The 21532-nt window shown below is 31.5% G+C and overlaps 1 protein-coding gene across 3 annotated transcripts in view; it reads left to right on the top strand.

Annotated features, from left to right (window-relative positions):
* Bche (butyrylcholinesterase) overlaps positions 1 to 21532 on the top strand; it is a 71216-nt gene that overhangs the window by 22136 nt on the left and 27548 nt on the right. The window contains exon 3 of one of the 3 annotated variants that reach the window (XM_015494300.2): positions 4052 to 5271. The exons of the other annotated variants lie outside the window; for them this stretch is intronic. Within the exon in view, the coding sequence (XP_015349786.1) occupies positions 4052 to 4130 (79 nt within the window). The 3' untranslated portion in view covers positions 4131 to 5271. Of the gene's footprint in view, positions 1 to 4051; positions 5272 to 21532 lie in introns of those variants that run through there. 3 annotated transcript variants of the gene reach the window in all.

Genomic DNA, 21532 nt, shown 5'->3' on the forward strand with positions numbered 1-21532 from the left:
GACAATTTATAAAATAAAGTATGTTCAACCAAATAATTCAGAATACTCTTTCATGGCATAGTAGGGGAAAACTAATGCTTTCTTAGCATAAGAGGGTGTATTAAAGCAATATATATATATTGCATCCATTTACTTGGAAATCATTTAATGTGATTTGTTTCTTATGTTTCCCCAAATGTTTTCTGTATTTGGAAAAATTATGACATTCAAACCACTTGAACATCTTTTCAGTCTAATATTAGAATCAATCTTTTTATATAAATCAAAGTAATAATCTTAGAAATATGTTTCCAAATACCTGTCAGGTACAAAGTAATATTTTCAAATATTACAAAGTAACAAAATACAGTAATCAAATATGACTTTAAATATTTTACTGCATAAGTTTTTTCTGAATTTTACAGTCAGATATCACTAAAATGTGGTCAAATTGATGAGTTCCAAGAAATTATTCTTTCTCCAATGCTTCCCTAGTTGATAGCATTCAGGATCATAGACAAAAAGCATAGCATCCCTTTTATGTTAATATTTTGCTTCTACTCCTTTACAACAACAGTAAAGTTACTATTAACCAGTAGGGTTATCAATTGGTTTATTACAAATGAATTATTAATATTAACTATTATCTGCAGACCTTGATTAGGTGAAAACAACAGAGTCTTCATACAAATTAAGCTCAATTATTTCTATCAGTCTCTAAGAACTGATAAAAGATTTCTATGTTTTATGAATAGAGTTAAAATATTCATTTGGAAACTATTTTTTAATCAACCTTTCAAAAATCATGGTAATAATTAATCATTGCCACAAATATTAGAATTTCAGGGTTTACTTAAAAGCTATAACATCAGTCACAATTTTTGATTTGATAATTTTTTTGAAAGCACAAAAGCTGCGAATTTTATAAAACTCTTTTAAATAAAAGCATGCCTTATTTTAGAGTGCTACTTAATCACAAGTTAAAGTTGTTTACATGATTAGGTCCCATATTATCATAATTTGTATTTTTAATTTTTCATTTATTACTCCAACAACTATTTTTGTAAGCCTATATGTATCAAATATTACTAAGGTGATAGTGTTATATAAATAAACAAAACATAAACAGGGAAAGAGGAAAAAGTTTTTCACAGTAGATGAGAGGGAATAGGAAATATTCACCTTGAAGGAAATTAGAATCTAGTAGAAGAAGAAAAAAAATTCATACAATGTAGTTCCCCCTCATCTGTGGTTACACTTTCTGTAATTCAATTACCAAATCACCTGCCTTGCAAAAATATTAGGTGAAAAATTTCATTAAAAAAATGTCTTAGTTTCAAATTGTGTACCATTCTGAGTAGCATGATGAAATCCCCGGTGCTATCCAACTCTGTCCCTCCATGATGTCTATCATATCATTGTCCACTGTTTCCATACTCTATATACTACCCCCTTACTAGTCATTTTGCAGCCCTATTGGTTGTCAGATCCACTATAACAATAGCACACTCCTTGTGTTCAAGTCTCCCTTAATTAGTAGCCTAACTCAATATCAAAATGCTGATGCTAATTTTGTCCCTTCTTCCTATCTTGTAAGCACTATATCATCTCATTTATCATGAGAGGAAGAGTGAGTAGAGCATAAAAACATTCTTTCAGAGAGAGAGAGAGAGAGAGAGAGAGAGAGAGAGAGAGAGATCATATACACATTATTTTTTATATCATTTTACCAATGCTATTTATTATTAGTTGTTATTACTCTGTAACAGTGATTTATTTGTTTATTTTTTATTTATTGTGGTGTTGGGGAGTGAAGTAAGGGCCTCACAAATTCTAGGTAAGCACTCTCATAAGAAGTTATATGTCCAGGCCTGTTGTGCCTAATTTATAAATTAAACTTTATTATAGGGATTCAATTGTAAGAAAGGAGACAACAAATAGGGTTCAGTGTTATCTTTAATTCCAGACCTCAACTGAGGGTGTTAGAATGTATTCCCCAGAAAAAAAAAAAAGAGGAAAATACTGAAATATGTACTAACATGATGAAATCTGTGAAAAAATATATTAAACATAAGCAGGGTCATAGACTATGATGGGAATTAAATATCTAATATTTTGAAAAGAGTCACAAAGAGCCTATGACAAAGTTATATAGAGTGAAGAGAGATTAAATTATGTGGACATCTGGGGGGAAAGTTTACTTAGTAAGGAGCAGACCTCTGAGGTATTTAAATGTTTGAGGAACAATGTTATGATGTGATTGGAATAAATATGTGAAAGAAAAGTGATACATAGTAAAGTCAGAGATGTATAGAGGGCCAAGTTATATAGGATTTCAAACTTAGGCAAATCATTGTAACCCAGTCTGAGTGAAATGTTAATCCTGGTCCATAGAGTGGCATAATTTTACTTAAACTTTAAAAGTAGTCCTCTGACTGGTAAGTGCACAGTAATGAAATTGACAGAAGAGCTAGAAGGCTGTTCAACATTTTAGCTGATAAATGATGATGTATGGGATAACTGGAATGAGATGGTTGCATTCAGGATATATTTCTAAGGAAGATCTAACATGATTTTCTGGTAGACTGGATATAGAATACAAGAAAACAAATGAAGAGCAGAAAGGTTTTTGACCTGAACCACTGTAGGAGCAGAGGTGTCCCTTTATTAGATAAAGACCATTATGGGAGGATATGGTTGAGACACTATAATTAGAAGAGCTATTTTAGACATTTTAAGATGCCTCTTTTGCAGACACATCAAACATTAAAAATCACTATTATGACAAAGAAGTCTGGAATTCCAAAATAAAGTATGGGCTAGAGATAAAAACTTGTCCATGAAGATGACCTTTAAAGCCATGACACAGGATTGTATCACTTGGGAAAGTGGTAGAAAGAACAATTGTATGAGCACTCCAAAGGTAGAGGGCATGAGCACAGGAAGAAACCCAGCATGGAAAATCAATTGACTAAGTAAGTTAGAAGGCAAACTAGGAGAACAAGGTGTATTCTTGACATGGTTTCATATGGTTGCCATGTGATTGCTTGAGCCTCACTAAGGCAATGTAAGGGAAATGGAATCTTTAATAGGTAGAGCCTAGTAGGAAGTCGTTGTGTCACTTTCCTGCCTTCAGAAGAAATTAAAACATTTCTCTTGAAATCAAATTGTTAAATGAGCAAGACTGACTACTGAATCACTCTCTGGCTACCTGGTATATCCTCTTGGTCATACTTCAGCCATCTATGATATTCTCATCAAACCCAAATTGATGCAAGCTCCATCCCTTTGAACCTCCAGAACTATGAGCGAAATAAACTTCTTATATTGCTCAACTGGTTTCCAGTATTTTGTTATAGTATTAAAAATGGACTTAAAAATCCCTCAAGAACAAATGAAGAAAGTTTTTCAAGAAAGAAGTAATTTCTGCATCAAAAACAGAAGGATCATAATGAAAACTATATGAAAATATGTGCTTGTGGATTTAGAAATGTGATTATTGGTAGCAAAGGCCTGTGAAGTTTGGATGGCATGATAGAACCTAAAACCTTAAGGGAGATTCAAAAAAGAATAAGAGGAGAAGAATCATAAATTACAATTTTTAGTAACTCTTTCAAAGACTTTTATTCTGACATGAGAAGGGAATTCATTCAGAAGATGTGGACACCAGCAAGTGGGAGGCTTTTGATTGTTTTTGAGAGATATTGTTTATGAGAGATATTGAAACAATTTTATGTGCTGACGGAAATTGCAGTGATGATTGTGAGTAATTTGGTTTAGAGCCAGCAACATAACTATCCTCCTTATCCATTTATTTATTTATTTATTTTAGAAATTATTGCTTGTAAAAAAAATGCAAAGTATTAGGTTGTCAGTAACTTAGGCAGTCAGGACTGTGTGAAACACAAATAAGAGAAATCAGGAGATAAGAAATGTAGAGCTCTGTAGAGGAACAGAACCAAAAGAGGAAAAAAAATATATATATATATATATATGAATTTGAGTGTTTGAATATTTATTGATCTAGTATTTATAGATCAAATAATGGATAGTCCCACATGGTTGTTTGCAGGCTGGAGAACTGTAAGAATCATAGCTGCTCTCGTGAAGAAGACTCAACCTCAGAAGAAACAGGACCAATGAAGTTCTAAAGGGCCAATGAAGAAGCCCCTGTCTGAGACTGAAGTCCAGGAAGCTCTCAACAGAATCAGTGGTCAGAGTTGGATGCAATTTGAATTAGTGAAGAAGCTGGTGTGTGATGTCTTCTGGCAATCACAGAAGCAAAGGAAGCTCTCATTCAAGAAAAGTGGACTTTGCATTGTGTTGTTTTCCTCTTTATTTCCCACCTTTATTGCAAAAGAATCCACAGCCTATTGGACTGTGTCATCCACATTCAGGACAGTCAGCTCCTCAATTTGCTATCCCACCTGCCTATCATCTCTGGAAACACCCTAAATGACACAGAAGTCTCTTAATCTTAGGCATCTCTTCAGGTTGACAATCAGATTAACTATCACAAGAAGCAAAGAACAAATAAACAGCTACCTACACATTCTAAATATCAGAAAGAGTTATCCCAGAAAGAGCTCATTGATATTTATTCCACAAAGAAAGTTGTATTGGAAACTATTGGCTTAAAATATGTGCCCGTATTCCAGAATAATTACTCTTTTATTTATGAACTTTCTTTTGAGATGGGATCTCTTATGTTGCTCAGGCTTATATCTAGCTAATGATCTCAAGTGATCCTCCTGCCCCAGCCACCCAAATTGTTGAGACTCCAGGCACATACCACTATAACCTGATATTCCTTTACTTTTTAAGATGCACGAAAAATAAATAATAGCTTTGTAAGAAGGTTTATACAGGAGACAAGAAACTTTAGAACAGAACTGTAAGGACTCAAACTAACTGGAAGATAAGAAACTGGGGAAAGGTTTAGAAATGAACTCTCTTCCCTCTCCTTGGACTATACCCAAAGGACTTAAAAACAGCATACTACAGGGACACAGCCACATCAATGTTTATAGCAGCACAATTCACAATAGCTAAACTATGGAGCCAACCTAGATGCCCTTTAGTGGATGAATGGATAAAAATAATGTGGCATATATACACAATGGAATTTTACTCAACAATAAAAGAAAATAAAATCATGGCAGTTGCAGGTATATGGATTGCGTTGGAGAAAATAAAGCTAAGTGAAGTTAGTCAATCCAAAAAAAAACAAATGCTGAATATTTTCTCTGATATAAGGAAGCTGACTCATATTGGGATAGGGAGGGGGAGCATGGGAGGAAAAGATGAATTCTATATAGGGAAGAGGGGTGGGAGGGAAAATGAGGAGACAGGGGATTAGCAAGGATGGTGGAATGTGATGGACATCATTATCCAAAGTACATGTATGAAGACATGAATTGGGTTTCAACCTACTTTATATGCAGAGATATGAAAAATTGTGGTATATATGTATAATAAGAATTATAATGCAAAAAAGAAAATACATGTATAAAGACATGAATTGGCGTGAAGATACTTTATATACAAAGATGAAAAACTGTGCTCTATATGTGAATAAGAATTGTAATGCATTCTGCTGTCATGTATTTAAAAAAATAAAATCAATTAAAAAAAAAAGAAATGACCTCTCTTAGGTATGCTGGTATAAGCAGTGACAGAATATTGACCTGAGAACACAAAATATGTAATATTTTCTTTGTTTTCTTGAATATTCATCGAAGCACTATATGATATATGAAAAAATCCAATTTTTAAAATGAATGTGGTTATAATAAAAATAACACAGCTCTGAAAGAATATACTTTTCATGTAAAATACAAAAAAATAATTTAGCTTATTGCATGGTAAAATGTACTCAGATACTAAGTACCCTTTAGTAATTTTAAACCTATGGTCTTGTTGGTATTAATAACAATAATTAGAATTTTTGAACAGTTAACATGCTAGCTCCCTGCTCAGGAGTTCATTTTCATTATCACAGCAGCACTTTAAGAAAGTATAATCAACATCCACAGGTGGAAGGAGATAGTGAGTGTTACACTGGCTCAAAATTCCACAGCTAATTTTATAAAGCAGAGTTCCAAACTGCACTGGAGGAGCTCAGGTACATGGTTATTAAATTTTACTCTTTCTGTGTTGATTGACTTTGCATCTCTGTGACCAAAATACCTGACAAGAACAATTTAGAGGAGAAAAATAGCAGAGGAAAGCTTTGCAGTTTGTGGCTGGGAAGCAGAGAGGGGGGAAGGGAAGAAATGGGAGGGGAGGAGAGGGGAGGGGGTTCTGAGAAGAATATAGACCCTTTTAGGACATGTCCCCAGTGATTTACTTTCTCCAAATTGGTGCCACCTCCCAGTAGTATATTTAGCTATTAATCCACTGATGTAATCAGATTCCTCATAATCACAGACCTCATAATACAATGATTACCCACCTCTGAACCTTGCTGCCCTGGGGACTGTGCTTAAAGCACACGAGATTTTGGGGGACATTCCATGGACAAATCATAATGCTGTCCTTTAGAATTTTTGTGTACTAGTAGCAAAAGGAAAGAATAAATTATTGCATACCTCTTTCCCTTAGTTTCCTTTTCTCTGAAATGGGTGATTTAATTACCTATATCTTGAGAGATATAAATTTGAGAAATGATATATAGTTGTGTGTGTGTGTGTGTGTGTGTGAGAGAGAGAGAGAGAGAGAGAGAGAGAGAGAGAAGCAAAGACAGAACTGTAAGTGAAATTGCCAGATAAAATTAGAATATCAGGTTCAATGTGAAGGTCAGCCTGAAAAGGAATAATTGTTTAGTACAATGTTTCCAATAAATCTTCACAGTGCATCTTTATAATTAAATATATTTATTGAGCTGACCTAAGTTTTTTCTTTCTTTTTCTTTTCTTTCTTTTTTTTCTATTTGTTTTCATAGTGCTAGGATTGTATCCAGTGCCTTGTACACACTTAGGAAGCACACATCCACTGAGCTACATTCCCAAATTTGACCTTCAAATTTATCTGAGCTGTTTTGTTTTGTTTTTGCTGGGTGTAATAATTCTAACTGCAAGTTAATGGCCTTGGGAGAAAAAAAAAATCTAGCCCTAGCATGAGGGGTTTGATGAAAGCCAAGAAAGATGTCTGTGGGAAGATCAACAAAGGGTATGCAGGTTGGTAGGAAGAAAAGAAATAAGGATCAGAACATCAAAATTAGTTGTTTTGACAACCTGCTCAGATAAGCAAGGATGGAAGTTCTCAAGGGACACACTGAATTTTAGAGTTACTGACTTTATTCCAGAACACTGCCTCAGGGCTAGGCTATGTTCAGCTTGTAGGTTCCTGGTTTCCCTTAATGGTCAATGAGTTGAGGAACATAAGAATAAACATCACAGAGGTGAAGGTTAGTAAAAGCTGTTAACATTTTATGAGAGCAGTAGAGTTTTCTTCCCCTTAGCCTGAGTCTATAAAACTCTAAATATATGTTTACATAGATCTCATTATTTGTTTGGGTTTTTTTTTTGATTCAGAAATGATAACCTCTGGATATGAGTGTTTTTTGACCTGTACTAAATATACATTGAATCATTTTAGTGAAATCCAAAAATAATAAAAATGAAAAATAAATCAGAAAGTGTGTTATTTGTAGACTCTTTAAACTAACTCTGCATTACTCTTTGCATCCTTGGATTTAATTTAAATGATCTATTACTAAATTATTTCCTTATAATTACTCTGTACTTATCAAATATGAATTCTTAGAAAACAAATTATTCAGACCTGGTACTATAAGGAAACCACCTACATTTATTACAAACAAACCATTGTGAAAGTAAAAGAAACTTAACATTCTTAAAAATGTCTAAAATTCCAGTATATTCATGTTTTAATTCATCTATCTGATCTTTCAAATTTGGATTCAGATATTAGTTACATAGGCCTATAATAGACTATGTGTAAACTAAAACAGTTTTTTTTCCTCAGCCTTAAATTTTAGCAAAGAGCCCCATCAATTGTTTTTCTTCTCTATTTAATCACAGTCATTTTTTACTTTTCACATAGTGAAAATCATTTATGTAAAATGAATATGTAGTATTAAAGTAAGACAATTATTAACTTTTAAATATGAAATTAAATTTCATCTTTTATATCCCCTTTTCTTATGCTGTCAACATTTGTAGATATTTGATTTAAACTCATAAATTTCTTTTAATTATATTTATTTCTTTCACTTTGAACTAGGAAGGATTTTGGTATAAATAAGAGAGATCAGATGTAGAAGGAATTACAGTACAAACAATATGTTCCCAATCAACTTTTCAATGTGACTAAATAAGAGTCTCAATGATTACTATTTGTTAAAGTAGTACTTTATAAAACATTGGTATGCCACATAAAAGCTTTCCTATATAAAATGTGCTCTATATGTGTAATATGAATTATAATGCATTCTGCTGTCATATATAACAAATTAGAATTAAAAAATTAAAAAGTTTTCATATAATGTATATAATATGTACCATATATATATACAAATATATGCTATAGATATAATATGTAATCAGATAATATGTATATATGTAAAAATGAAAGATAAAAAAATGAGGAAAAATCACAATTTGTCTTCATTCTTTATTTAAAATTAGAAGTTATTTATTTATTAATGGAAAAAGATATGATTGTAAATATTCATAGAATATCTGAGAATGAAAGATCAAGCAGTTAGAGAATTATGGAACTCCTATTATCTTATAAAGGGTGTCATCAACATTTCTAGTAGCTTGAAATAATAGACAACAGAGAAAAGAGTCTCAAAAAGATCTGGAAGAACTAAAGCCAATGAAAAGGGTACTGGAGCACATTCCCTGAATGACTAGTTTGGATTTATGTACCAAGAAGTAGTATTTCAGAAAGTACCTAACACTCACATACTATTAGAGTTTGTGACCACTCACAACATTATGCTTTCTTCTGCATTTATGGTTGAACATTTTTTCACTAAACGGTAAATAACACTTTAGAAAATATAACAAATACATAAGAAGTATAAATGTTAGAAACTGGCAAAAAAAATGTGGAAAGTTTTTAGGCAAAATATTTAATTTATCTTAATTTTCTGATATTCTGAATGAGTTGAGTTCTAAATCCAAACAAGAGATGATTTTAAAATAAAATATTTTAGTCCATGCAGTCAAAAATATCAATCTAAAACCCCCTGTAAGACTTGGATTGTACATTTACTTGAAAGTACAATATAATTTTTGTATGGTTTCCTTATGCCTAACACATGAAATAAATAGATTGTTATACAAAATGAGATAATTTCTTAAACTTTAACACAGAATTTTAATAGTATTAAATATTTTATCTTTTCTGTCTTATAAGAGTGGAACATGAAATTTCAGAAAAAAATTATTTGAATCCCAATTTGTATCCAATTATGGATTCATTTCTAAGAAATCATTGTGTAAGAATATTATAGTATTTATTTGTTTTTCAACACTTTTCAACTATTGATAAAATTGTATATCTCATAATTGATACCAAAATGTTGAGACTGGAAAAAAGACACCGAACAAATTCTCTTAACAAATTTATATTTGTTGTTAATAGAATTGAGGTAGTTCTTGATTCTTTAAAGTCAGTATTCACAGTATTTAGGGTCCAGCTTGCAAATATTCTGAAAATTTGGAATGATCTACAGTAAAATAAATCTCTAGAAGTTTAATGATGAGAAAAACAGAAAGGAAAGAAAGGGGAAAATGAGGCAATATAAATTTACTGACGTTTTAACATTGGATAATATAACTCATTCAAATTTGAGAAGGAATTCCTCAGAAAATATCTGTTAGGTGAAGAGAATCAGTTAAATTGAGCAAGTTCAAATTGCTAGACACAGCTTGAAAGAGGCTTCTGATCTAACTATTTCCCTAAGAGCACTGAGGCACGTTGATATACTCAATTCTAATACTTTTACAATTTTTAACCACTATTGTGTTTAGCATTTATTCAATTTTTCTTGGCGAGGTTGGAACTCCACTCAATAGAATGTTAAAACAATGGTTATTCATGTAACTTACCACCTGGCAGTGTAAATATCAAGTTAAATTATCATATTGACTTCACTTTATCTCAAATACATTTAATATTTTAAAGCTGAAAACCAACATCCCAAAGTAGAATTTTCAAATGCAAACGAAGCTAATATTCTTTTTGTCAAATGAGCTTTGTGTTCCTTTGCAGATGTGGGTAGTTCCCTTACTCCTATGACATTGCTAGCATCTATTGACACACACCCTCCCATGTGTTTAAATTTTTAATTATTTTATTATTTTTCTCCTGTCCCACTTTCTGGTAGTTTATATACACACTTATACTCCTCTATTAGATATAAATATTAATATATATAAATTAATGAATATATATGTATGCATGTTTTTACTTGTACCTCCGATTTGCATACTTTAGAATTAAATGGAAGTTTAATTTGAAGAAGCCTTTCAACTTTCACCTGTATGTGCAGAATCACTTCCAGTTTTGTCCCTTCTGTTGGGTTATGATTGCTTATTAATTATAAGGTCTAAATACCATAATTTCAGACTTACTTGCAATTTACATTTTCACTTTTGAGAAACACTGTTCAATTCTTGGGCTGTTATAGTCTAAAATTTAAATTGATTCTATTTTCATAGCTAAATTTAAAAATAAAAGATTTATTGTATTTCAAATCCCAAATAGTACTTGCAGTTTCATTTTTGTCATCATTTTTTTTAATTGGTACTGGTGGTTGAACCCAGATGCACTTAACTAGTAAGCCATATCCTCAGCCCTTTTTATTTTTTATTTTGAGACAAGGTCTTGCTAAGTTGCTTAGGGTCTCACTAAATTGCTGAGGCTGGCTTTGAGCTTGCAATCCTCCTGCTTCAGCTTCTCTAGTCCCTGGGATTATAGGCATGCACCACCATACCTGGCTCGTACCACATTTTCTTGATCCATTCATATATTGATGAGCATCTGGGATAAATCTATAATTTGACTATTGTGAATTGTGCTGATTTAAACACTTAGGTGGCTGTGTCACTATAGTATACTGATTTTACTTTTTTTGGATTAATACCATGATTCTATACCTAGAAGACCCTAAAAGTTCCACCAGAAAACTTCTATAACAGGTAAATGAATTCAGCAATGTAGCAGGATATAAAATCAACACCCATAAATCAGATGCATTTCTGTATATCAGTGACAAATCCTCAGGAAGGGAAACAAGGAAAACTACCCCATTTACAATAGCCTCAAAAAAAAAAAAAAAAAAAAAAACCTTGGGAAACAACTTAATGAAAGAAGTGAAAGCTCTATATAATGAAAATTACAGAACCCTAAAGAAAATCAAAGAAGACCTTAGAAGATGGAAAGAACTACCTTGCTCTTGGATAGACAGAATTAATATTATCAAAATGACCATACTACCAAAAGCACTATACAGATTTAATGAAATTCTGATCAAAATCCCAATGGCATTCCTCATAGAAATAGAAAAAGCAATCCTGAAATTCATCTGGATAAATAAGAGACCCAGAATAGCTGAAGCAATCCTTAGCAGGAAGAGTGAAGCAGGTAACATCACTATACCAGACCTTAAACTATATTACAGAGCAATTGTAACAAAAGCAGCATGGTATTGGCACCAAAACAGTTCGGTTTAGACTAATGGTACAGAATAGAGGACACAAAGAATAACCCACTAAATTACAATTATCCTTTATTAGACAAAGGCACCAAAAACATGCACTGGAGAAAAGATAGCCTCTTCAACTAATGGTGCTGGGAAAACTGAAAATCTATATGCAACAAAATAAAATTAAACTACTATCTCATCATCACTTTTAATAAATTTTATTCATTTTCATATAAATAAAATTCCAATGAGAACATGTCATTCAACATGTTTTAGTCAAAGTTTTAATGTATTAATCTTCAGCTAAAATCTTCTGTTCTTTCAAGTTTCTCTTCCATCTAATCTGCTGTTCTTACTCAGTGTACCCTTGGAGGTGAAAGCATCATACAAGTTCTTCATTTACAGGTAGACTAAAAAAAAGTTACACTTATTTATTCATTTCAAATACTGGTAAAAAAAATTGAGTCTAACAACACAGCATTTATTCAGGTAGGGAACTTGATTCTATAGATGGCCACCAAAGCAAAGCTAATGAGCAAGTTACTCCCTTACTCCTGGTGATAATCTAACTAGTACTATTTGCTTTTCTAATTTCCCTGTTCCCTGCGTTGTCCACTATGCTTTTAGTAGATGATCTGAATGACTCAATATCTTAGCCTAATCTCAGATGGAAGGCTGGCAACAATATAACACTCCAATAACAAGGGGCAAAATTGTAAAGTAATAAAGCTATACAAAGTATTCACTGAATATAAAAGATAGCCATCAGTTCATAAATGAATGAAATGCTCATTCTGAGAATTTGCTTTCTTGTTGAATATGCACACACACACACACACACACACATATAATCTGTTGAAATATTTTGAGTGAGTAGAGTCTTTGCAGTAGAGACAATATAGATAACTTTCATAGATGTTTTCTCTGCCTTGGAGTCTGCTGCTGGAGAATCACATTATGAACATAAATATAATTTAGCACACACTAATTACAACTATACATAACACAACTAACTCAGTGGTCAGTTATATATTTTTAAGCATTCATGAGCAAAAAATGCATCCTACTTGAAACTTGCTTTTTTTGTCTTTAAAATAAACTTCAACTTCTTAGACCAATTTAGAAATAGAGAAAGTGTTTAATTGCAATTTAAATACCATGGTATCACAATGAGCATGGTAAGTATGAATGATATTTTTTAAATGATAACCTATTGTTATAGTCATAAAAATAAAAACTCTTAAGATTATGTAAATTCTTGTGATTGCTGTAAAATAACAAAAAAATTGGGGCATTTTCAATTAAATCATAACAAAATAATTTAGTTTGATAATACCTTATTTTAAAGTTTGACAGTTAAAAACTAAAAACAATAGTGTTCTGGAAATACTTTTCCTCAGCTTCTTAAATGGCTACAAGTTCTATTATCATAAAAACCATGACATTTCTCTTAAGTAACGTGGCTACGTTATCATATCATGCACTTTTCTTTAGAAAGTACTATAATGAAAAAGCATGTTACTTTTGTATTACAAAAGTACATAGTCATATGGGTGAGGGGAATATATCTAACAAACATCCGCCTTAGCTTGTTTTGATAGACTTTTGCTAAGTGGAACAGTTTTGCAGATGATATTATTCAGACACACAAAATGGAAAATAATTTATTTTAGAGTATCTTAGGTGTAAAAACATCAATAAAATCTATTTATTTATCCAAAAATGAGACAATAAAATTTATCTTGTATTTAAGTTTTATTTGGGATGCCATGAAATAAACCCAGGAACACTCAAATTTGGAATAGTGTGATGTCATGACATAAAATCAAGAAACTTATGAGTTTTTAGGATTAAAATTGGGTTTGTCTATCATTTTTGTGTAAATTACAATATTTTTGTTATATTGGCTTAATATTATCCTTCCAATCCTCCAAAAAGTGCAACAAAATCAAGGCTAAACATTTTTAAAATATAGAATTATGAAAGTTCATAAAAATTCTTTCATGAAATGAATGCCAAAAATATTTAGAGCACTCATTAAAATAAATCATAACCATTTCTAATAAATATTAAAATTATATGGATTATTTGCTTTTTAAATATATAAAATAGTCTTTGTATTTTTAAATATTTACACAATATAACATATAAAATCAAAAGGAACAAATAACTGTAAATATATCACCATATATTAGTGATAACTTTTTATTATCTCACACATAAATTTTTTAGAACTTTTAAATTATATGTTCCTTTTGAAATTAATTCAGAAATAAGATTTTATTCTGTACTTTAGGTCTCTATTTTGGTGATATGAAAGGCATTTTAGTAGTATGTATGTTGCAGTCTAAATGCTATTCAAATATTAATCTTTTGAGTTATAAAAGAAAGTTACTACAGTATATTCATAGTTATTAAGATCAAATATTTAATATTTCATGAAAGAAGACTAGATTTATATTAATTTAAATCGAAGATATTTTCTGAGGACAATATTATTACATATTGAATTAGATAGCATTCGTTCCTAAACATTTAAAAGTAATATACAACTTTTCTTGTTGTATATGTAATTCTTACCCAAAGTTGAGGTATGTATTTCTTTTTTACTTGTAGATGGACACAATACATTTATTTTATTTATTTACTTTTATGTGATGCTGAGGATCAAACCCAGTGCCTCACACATGCCAGGCCAGTGCTTTACTACTGAGCCACAGCCCCAACCCCTTGAGGTATGTATTTGATGAGTTAAAAGAAATTTTGAAATCTGTTTCTCATAGTCATATATGAATTCATAAATGGCATCTGTCATATATACCACTCCTTTTTCAATAGTTTCAGCTGAAATATTTACCATTTTTTAAAGTGGGCAAGATTATATTAGGTTATTAGTTTTACTTAAAGAAATTCAACTCAACAAAATATGAAGCATTTAACGTTCACTATGAGTTATATTAAAAAATTAATAATTTTATTATTTGATCTCAATTATTTTTAAATGAATATTTCATTATACTTACTGAACTGATGATAACTGTTTTAAAAACAGCTGTAAGTGTTTTAAATGTATTAAAATATTATTGTGTTCCAGAGAGAGAAAACTTTAGCTATATTTCTTATGGAAATTTATTGGACACTAGAATTTGGGAAAATATTACTTTTATTTTAAAAAGAAAATGTCTTCTAGTGAAAGATTTCATAAAAATTGCATCTTGTACAATACACATAAGTTAGACAAACATTATAGTTCAAATATAATTTACTCAATATTCAGGGTGTTTCTTTTTAACTTATGAAAAATGGCAAATGTTGGAAATTTCTAATTAATGTGAGGAACACATTTAAACATTTTCATTTGGTTCTGTAAACTTTTAGCTTAATTAAGAAAGAAATGAAAATTATTAAGTATGTAAATGTTATTCTTCACCAAAGAAATAAAACAAAGGAATAATCTCTGAAACAAAATCTGTATAGTTATTTATTATTTATTTATTTATTTATTTATTTTTAATAATTGGTGTAGGAGGAAATTCATTCAACAATTTTTTTTAATATTTACTTTTTAGTTGTAATTGGACACAATATCTTTATTTCACTTTTTTATTTTTATGTGGTGCTGAGGATCGAACCTAGGGTCCCGCACTTGCAAGGCAAGTGCTCTACTGCTGAGCGACAACCCCAGCCCCATGTATAGCTATTTAAAGGAGAGGTTTTAAGGTTTAGAAATTAACTCAGCAATGGCATGCTTGCCTACCATGTGTGATTCCCTGGGTTCCATCCCTAGACTGCAAAAAAAGACATTTTGATTCTATTTATTTAACATAAACTCACAAAGAGAGACCAACATTATTTATAATTGTATAAAATCAAATGTTCTGCCATGTTATTTTTTTCTCTCTAAACTAACACTGAGTTGTACACAATCAATACTGCCACAAAAATACCCAATCTGATAATTAAAATAATAAGAACAGTATTTCATCTATTTTGTCCATTATTCAAGCAGATTAAAATAAACTACATAATTATGATCATAAAGATATAATTATACCATTATGTCTGCATCTGGTTCTAGTCCCTTTTTGTTTTATTCAACATTATGAACTTAAATGATGATTTAAAAAATTGAGTTTTATATTAAATTTACCTCATATCTGTATAGTATATTAAAAACTTCATTAATTTAACAAATGTTCATAGATTACCACCCATAATAAGCCAGGTACTGGGCTAAATGTTGTTGCAGTCAGCATAAATATATTGCAGAATGAAGGAAAGCCCTATATCACAGAGCCTACCATTTACTGCTGAAGGTAGCAGCAAATAAATAACTTGCCACTACAATGAGGATCATATCATGGTTAATAACAGACTGGGGAACACAAGCTTGCACAACCTCAATTCAGTCCTAGAATCATAAAAAAAAAAAAAACCCTTTTCTCAGGCAGATAAAAATTTCTTTGGGAAGATTAAAAGTATATTCAAAGACCTAGAGGTGTTAAAACAAGCAAGAAAAATAATAAGGTTTGTGTGGGGAGACATGAATCTAGAGAGCTGTGAAAACATCAAGTTACAAATTTATAAACCATGCTAGTTTGGGATTACATGCCAATGATGCCTGGTGAAACCCTTATTATTATTAATTTCAAGGGAGCATGCTATCATATTTTGCTTTTACAAAGATAATTCTGTATAAAGAGAAAATGCCCTATAAGGGAGCAAGAAAGGTGAGAGGAAGAACCATATGGAAACAGGTCACATGGCCCAGGAAAGCAATAATAATGGTCTATATTAGGGGATAATGTTCAGAACTTAATAAAGAAAAATAGACAAAGGATGTATTTGAGCAGAGTAGCAGATAACCCATGGGCTTTGGTGATTGCTTGGATGGATATGGACAGTGTAAAAAAGAAGGACAATGAATGTTAACAGTTTTTTTTTTTTTTTTTTTTTTTTTTTTTTTGCCTCAGTAAGAATTAGGGCCTTTACTGAGTTTAGAGTACGTGGAGGACTGAAAGTCACCATAAGTAAAATTAGAATATGTGTGATTTCTGAAGGCAATGAAAGTAAGTTTCTCAAAAAGAAATAGAATAACTTGGCAAAGCAAGGACTGAAAGTATGACCTTTATGAGTAATGATTGAGGTCATTGCTGTCATCCACCCTGCTATATCTCAAATCTTACAGCACTATGGCAGAAGAAATCTCTCTCCATCTGTCTACACACATATGAGTGCACAAACATCATGTGCCATATGCAAACTATGTAATAAAACAGATTATGCCATTAAGATATATTAAAAGATTATTTTGGAAATGCATTTGTGTTCCTTTAATAACCTAAACCGAAATCTGCATTAATCAAATTTCCACATTTTCCAATCTTCCAAAACATGAGTGCTTCTGATACTCCCAGCCTTGGGGGGGTTGAAAAAAATCTTTTCAGTTTGAACTTCTAAACATTTCCTAACTGCTTGGCTTTAAGTAATGTCTGGCTGATCCTAAAGTTTCCATTTAACTATCAACCTTCACAAGTGCTAGCTGTTTTTATTCTACTTCTCATATACCACTGAGTCATATGTGTCGCCTGAGTGCTGTTTAGCATTTCCAAAGCATTACTCCTTCCTTCTCAAAAGAAACTCTGTTGGAGCAGATTCTATCAGATGATACCCATCATACCCCTTTCTTCCTGCTGTCCTCTGCTTAAATCCTGCTGAATCCTTTTAATTCATTGATGATTTTTAGTATCCTGCTTACTTTCCTTCTCTCTGCTATAAATCCTGTAACATTTAATATCATTTCAGTGTTCATGCCAAAATTTTGTTCAATGCTTTAGCCTCTTTCAATATTTCTCACCAGTGAAAATCACAACCTTACTTAAATCTAAATATGTGTTTACCACCAGACAGCTTAATTTACATGGAAACATACACAACACACACAATGTGCTAATAAATTCAAGACCTTAAATTTAAGAGTGTTTAATGTGCCAAGTATTATAGGTTCTTAGCTAGTTCATTCTTCACATCTTTTCTAAAGAATATCTTTTCTGTTCTTACAGCTCAGAAATTTCTTCTTCCATCACACTTTCATTTATAAACTTGCTTCCTACACTGAAACAACGATACAAACAACAAAAAAAATTAGGATCAATGAGTCTACCACATCAACAAAGTTATCAAATCCATATACAACCCCCTCTCTACCCACCTCTTGTAATGTCTGTGCTATCCTTGTTACCCATTTTCATCCTGGAGAGTCCATGAATTCACAACAGTAAGCTCTTTGCTGAAATTATTTTTCTTTTCTTCTTCATTTTGAAATCTCTTTTTAAATGTTTTTAAATCTCTACTGATTCATTCTTGTATGTTTGCTAATGAAAATTATATTTATTATTCATTCTGAAAAAGAATAGTTTCACATTGTTCTATAGCTGTTTTCCTAGTTTTTAAAATTTTACTTGAGAGGAAAAATTGCTAAATAAAATACCTCTTTCAGTTATCTACTTTTCTCCTCTGATTCTATGTTTTAACTATTTTATTATCCCAATCACCTCCTATAAACTACTTCCATGATGCCAATCAAAAGATCATGTCTCAAGCATCTTTGTTAACCTATATTGGTGTTTGATATCTCTACTTTTCTCCTCCTTGAAACCTCTTTTTCAAATGAGTCATGGAAAACCTGAACTCACCAGCTTTACTCTAACTTTTCTAGCCTTGCTCTTTAGTTTTTTTTTTTTTTTACTGTGTTTTTTTTTTTCTTTTCACATCACTGAATATTGCAATGCCCATGTTCATTGCTCAGACATCACTTTTATGTATTTCTTTCATAGGAAATATAATGCAGTAACACTGCTTTAACTACCATCTAACTACTGATGCCTTCCAAAGTTATATACAGATACAATTTCTCCATGAAGCCCTGGGCCTTACGTACATATTCGCTTACATATTTAATGAATATCTCAATTTTTATATATCTGTGATTTAAGTTTAATATTCTCCTTACAGGCTTTCCTATCTTAGATAAAAACAATCCCATACTCAGGGCTGGGGTTGTGGCTTAACAGTAGAGCACTCGCCTTGTACGTTCAGGACCCTGGGTTTGATCCTCAGCACCACATAAAAATAAATAAGTAAAATGAGGGTATTGTGTCCAACTAAAAAAATAAATATTAAAAAAAATTTCACTCTTCCACTTGTTATGCAGAAAGATTCAGGATTAACATTGCTGCTTCTATTTTTATCATTCTCCACAGCCAGTTTATCAATAAATTCTGTCACTTTGACCTTTCAAAAATAACCAAGCCATAATTCTCTTCAAGAAAATATATCTTGCTTATAATCATTATGTGCATTACATATTTTTAATGATAACCTGGGCATTAGGTAACATAAAAATATTAATATTAAATATATTAGATGTGACAATGTTGTAGTTGTAACTAAGTAGAAGCATATTCTCTGTTCTTGGAAGTGCATGCTGATTGCTTACTATTACAATGTTTTGATTTTGTACTGCAGAATAAAACAAATAAATGCAAAGAGTTAAAAGCTTCCTACAGATTCTCACACATGTAACATTTCCCTCTTCTACTGCTTTTGGTCCCCTTAGCTTTTATTATTTGTCTGATTGATCTTCTTCGTCATCAAGTCTGTTTTTCTCCAAAATATCAGCTCCAGAAAGATATATTTTGTTTGTTGCTTTTATCCAAACTTTATTCTCAGTACCTAAACATTATGTGGTATATAATCAGTATTCAAAAATAATTGTTGAATAAATGTGTAAAAAAAAACATTGAAAATATCCTTCTCCTCTTTCCTACCTCTAAATCTCCCCCAGAGCTTCATTCTTAGATCTCTTTTTCTATATTTGTTCCTAAGTCAGCTCATCTATTGCCATGGCATTAAATATCATATGTACACTTGTGAATTCTGTTTGTAGCTCCATAAACGACTCTTTGATTTAGTTATCAAAAAGCCAAATTCTTTGCAATTTTTTAATCCTTTCTCCACCTCACACCAGCAAGTTCAATCAGTGCAGCCTCAAAACACATATGAAAAAAATTTAGATCGCACCATCTTCATGTGCAAGGGTAATCTAAGCCACCAAGGAGTCTTTTCTGTTTTGCTGCAATAGCCATTCTCCCTGGTCCCTCTCTTCCTCTCTCTAGTTCATTCCCCTCATTGTCGTTAGAGTGATGTTTTCAAAATATAAACCTTATCTTACCTCTGCCTACATAACATCTATTTTGATATACAATAAAATTCAATTTTTTAAATTATTTTCTACAGGGCCTATAAGACATATTCTTTGTCAACCTCTGTTGAGATTCTCTCCATGTTTGAGTACATTTCTGCCCACTTGGCTTTTTGATATCACTTGTTAAAAATTAAGGAGTAAAATGGCTCTAAAAGGTGAATAACTTCATGTAGGAGCAATTACTTTTAAGTAGCAGTCTCTAGATGCAAAGCCTGTGATTTTAAACCATGTATCATGTAGTTCCCCACTTTAGGGTTTAATACGGTAACAAGAACAAGTCAGGAACCTTAGCTAAACTGAAAGAGATAGGTAGTGTGCTTTTGAGAGGACTGTGTGGTGTTGAGGATTAAAACAGCTTCTTCCTTCTACTACTCCTTTGTTCTCATTCTTATTTACCTTCCCATTGAGAATCACTGAGAGAACAAAGAGAATTTAAGAGTTTATTTGAAGAGAGAACAGTTCATGAATTGGGCAACAATCAGAACTAGAAGGAGGTCCAGTAAGATCAAAAAGCATTGCAAACACCAAGCTTTTATAAGCTAAACATGGAAACAAATCAGAGAAAACACTTGATTCTCTATAGCTAGATATCTGTCTTATTAAAACATGATATGATGAAGCATTTGTCTTATTTGAGCATAGTCTGATCAGTTGGTTACCTGTGCTTCTCTGAAGCATAGCTGTGTGTGTGTGTGTGTGTGTGTGTGTATATATATTTCACGTTTGATGTTTTTACATGCTAAATAAAGTAGATCATGTTTTGTTCCCTAGCAATACAAAGTACAGACATAACCTCAGGCTAATGTCCCTCTGTTCATTTAATTTAACAATAGTATAAGAAGCTGACACTTACCTAAAATATATTTTCAACTATACACTTAAAAGAGAAAGTTACAGTATAAGGTAAAATAATGGTAGTAGTAAAAAATGATCCAGTATAAAAATAAATAAATATTTTAATTAAAATCTACTTTGCGGAGAACACTTTCATCACTGTACAAGCCATTTGAATAATAATATGAGTTACTGGTAGATACATGTGTGAAGGAAGGTACTTCCTAAAATATTATTGGGATGATGATGTTTTTAAATTATAAACATTCTTAGCAGATGCAATAATTGCATTTTTATTACTTTTGAACACTAAAAATATTGCAATAATTCATGTTAGAAGCTGAAAATCTAAACATACACTGGAGTAGGATTTTTTATTTTTATTTCTCAAATCCACAGGAAAAAATTTTTTTTTTTTCAAATTGAACTTCCAGAATATTATAATGCAATATTAGAGGGAGACACACTTGATTTTGGAGTTCATGTTTACCACAGAGTTGTCAAGCTAATTAATCCCTCTGTGTGTCTATTTTCCTAATAAAAAGCCATCTGACAAGTTTATTGCAAAAATTTGTCCAGTGGGTAATATATATACCCACTATGGATACATAACATTATGTATATAGTACGGGGAAGTCTGCAAGCAACCTCTGGATTGGCTCTGGTGGTCAAAGGAACGTTTTTACTGTCATCATTATTGCCATTGTCTCTCCTTCTATCCATTCATCCATTTATTGAGTTTATTATTAAGATCCAGAACAAGTTTTAAA

The sequence above is a fragment of the Marmota marmota genome, unplaced genomic scaffold (assembly GCF_001458135.2).
Source record: "Marmota marmota marmota unplaced genomic scaffold, marMar, whole genome shotgun sequence".
NCBI lineage: Eukaryota > Metazoa > Chordata > Mammalia > Rodentia > Sciuridae > Marmota > Marmota marmota.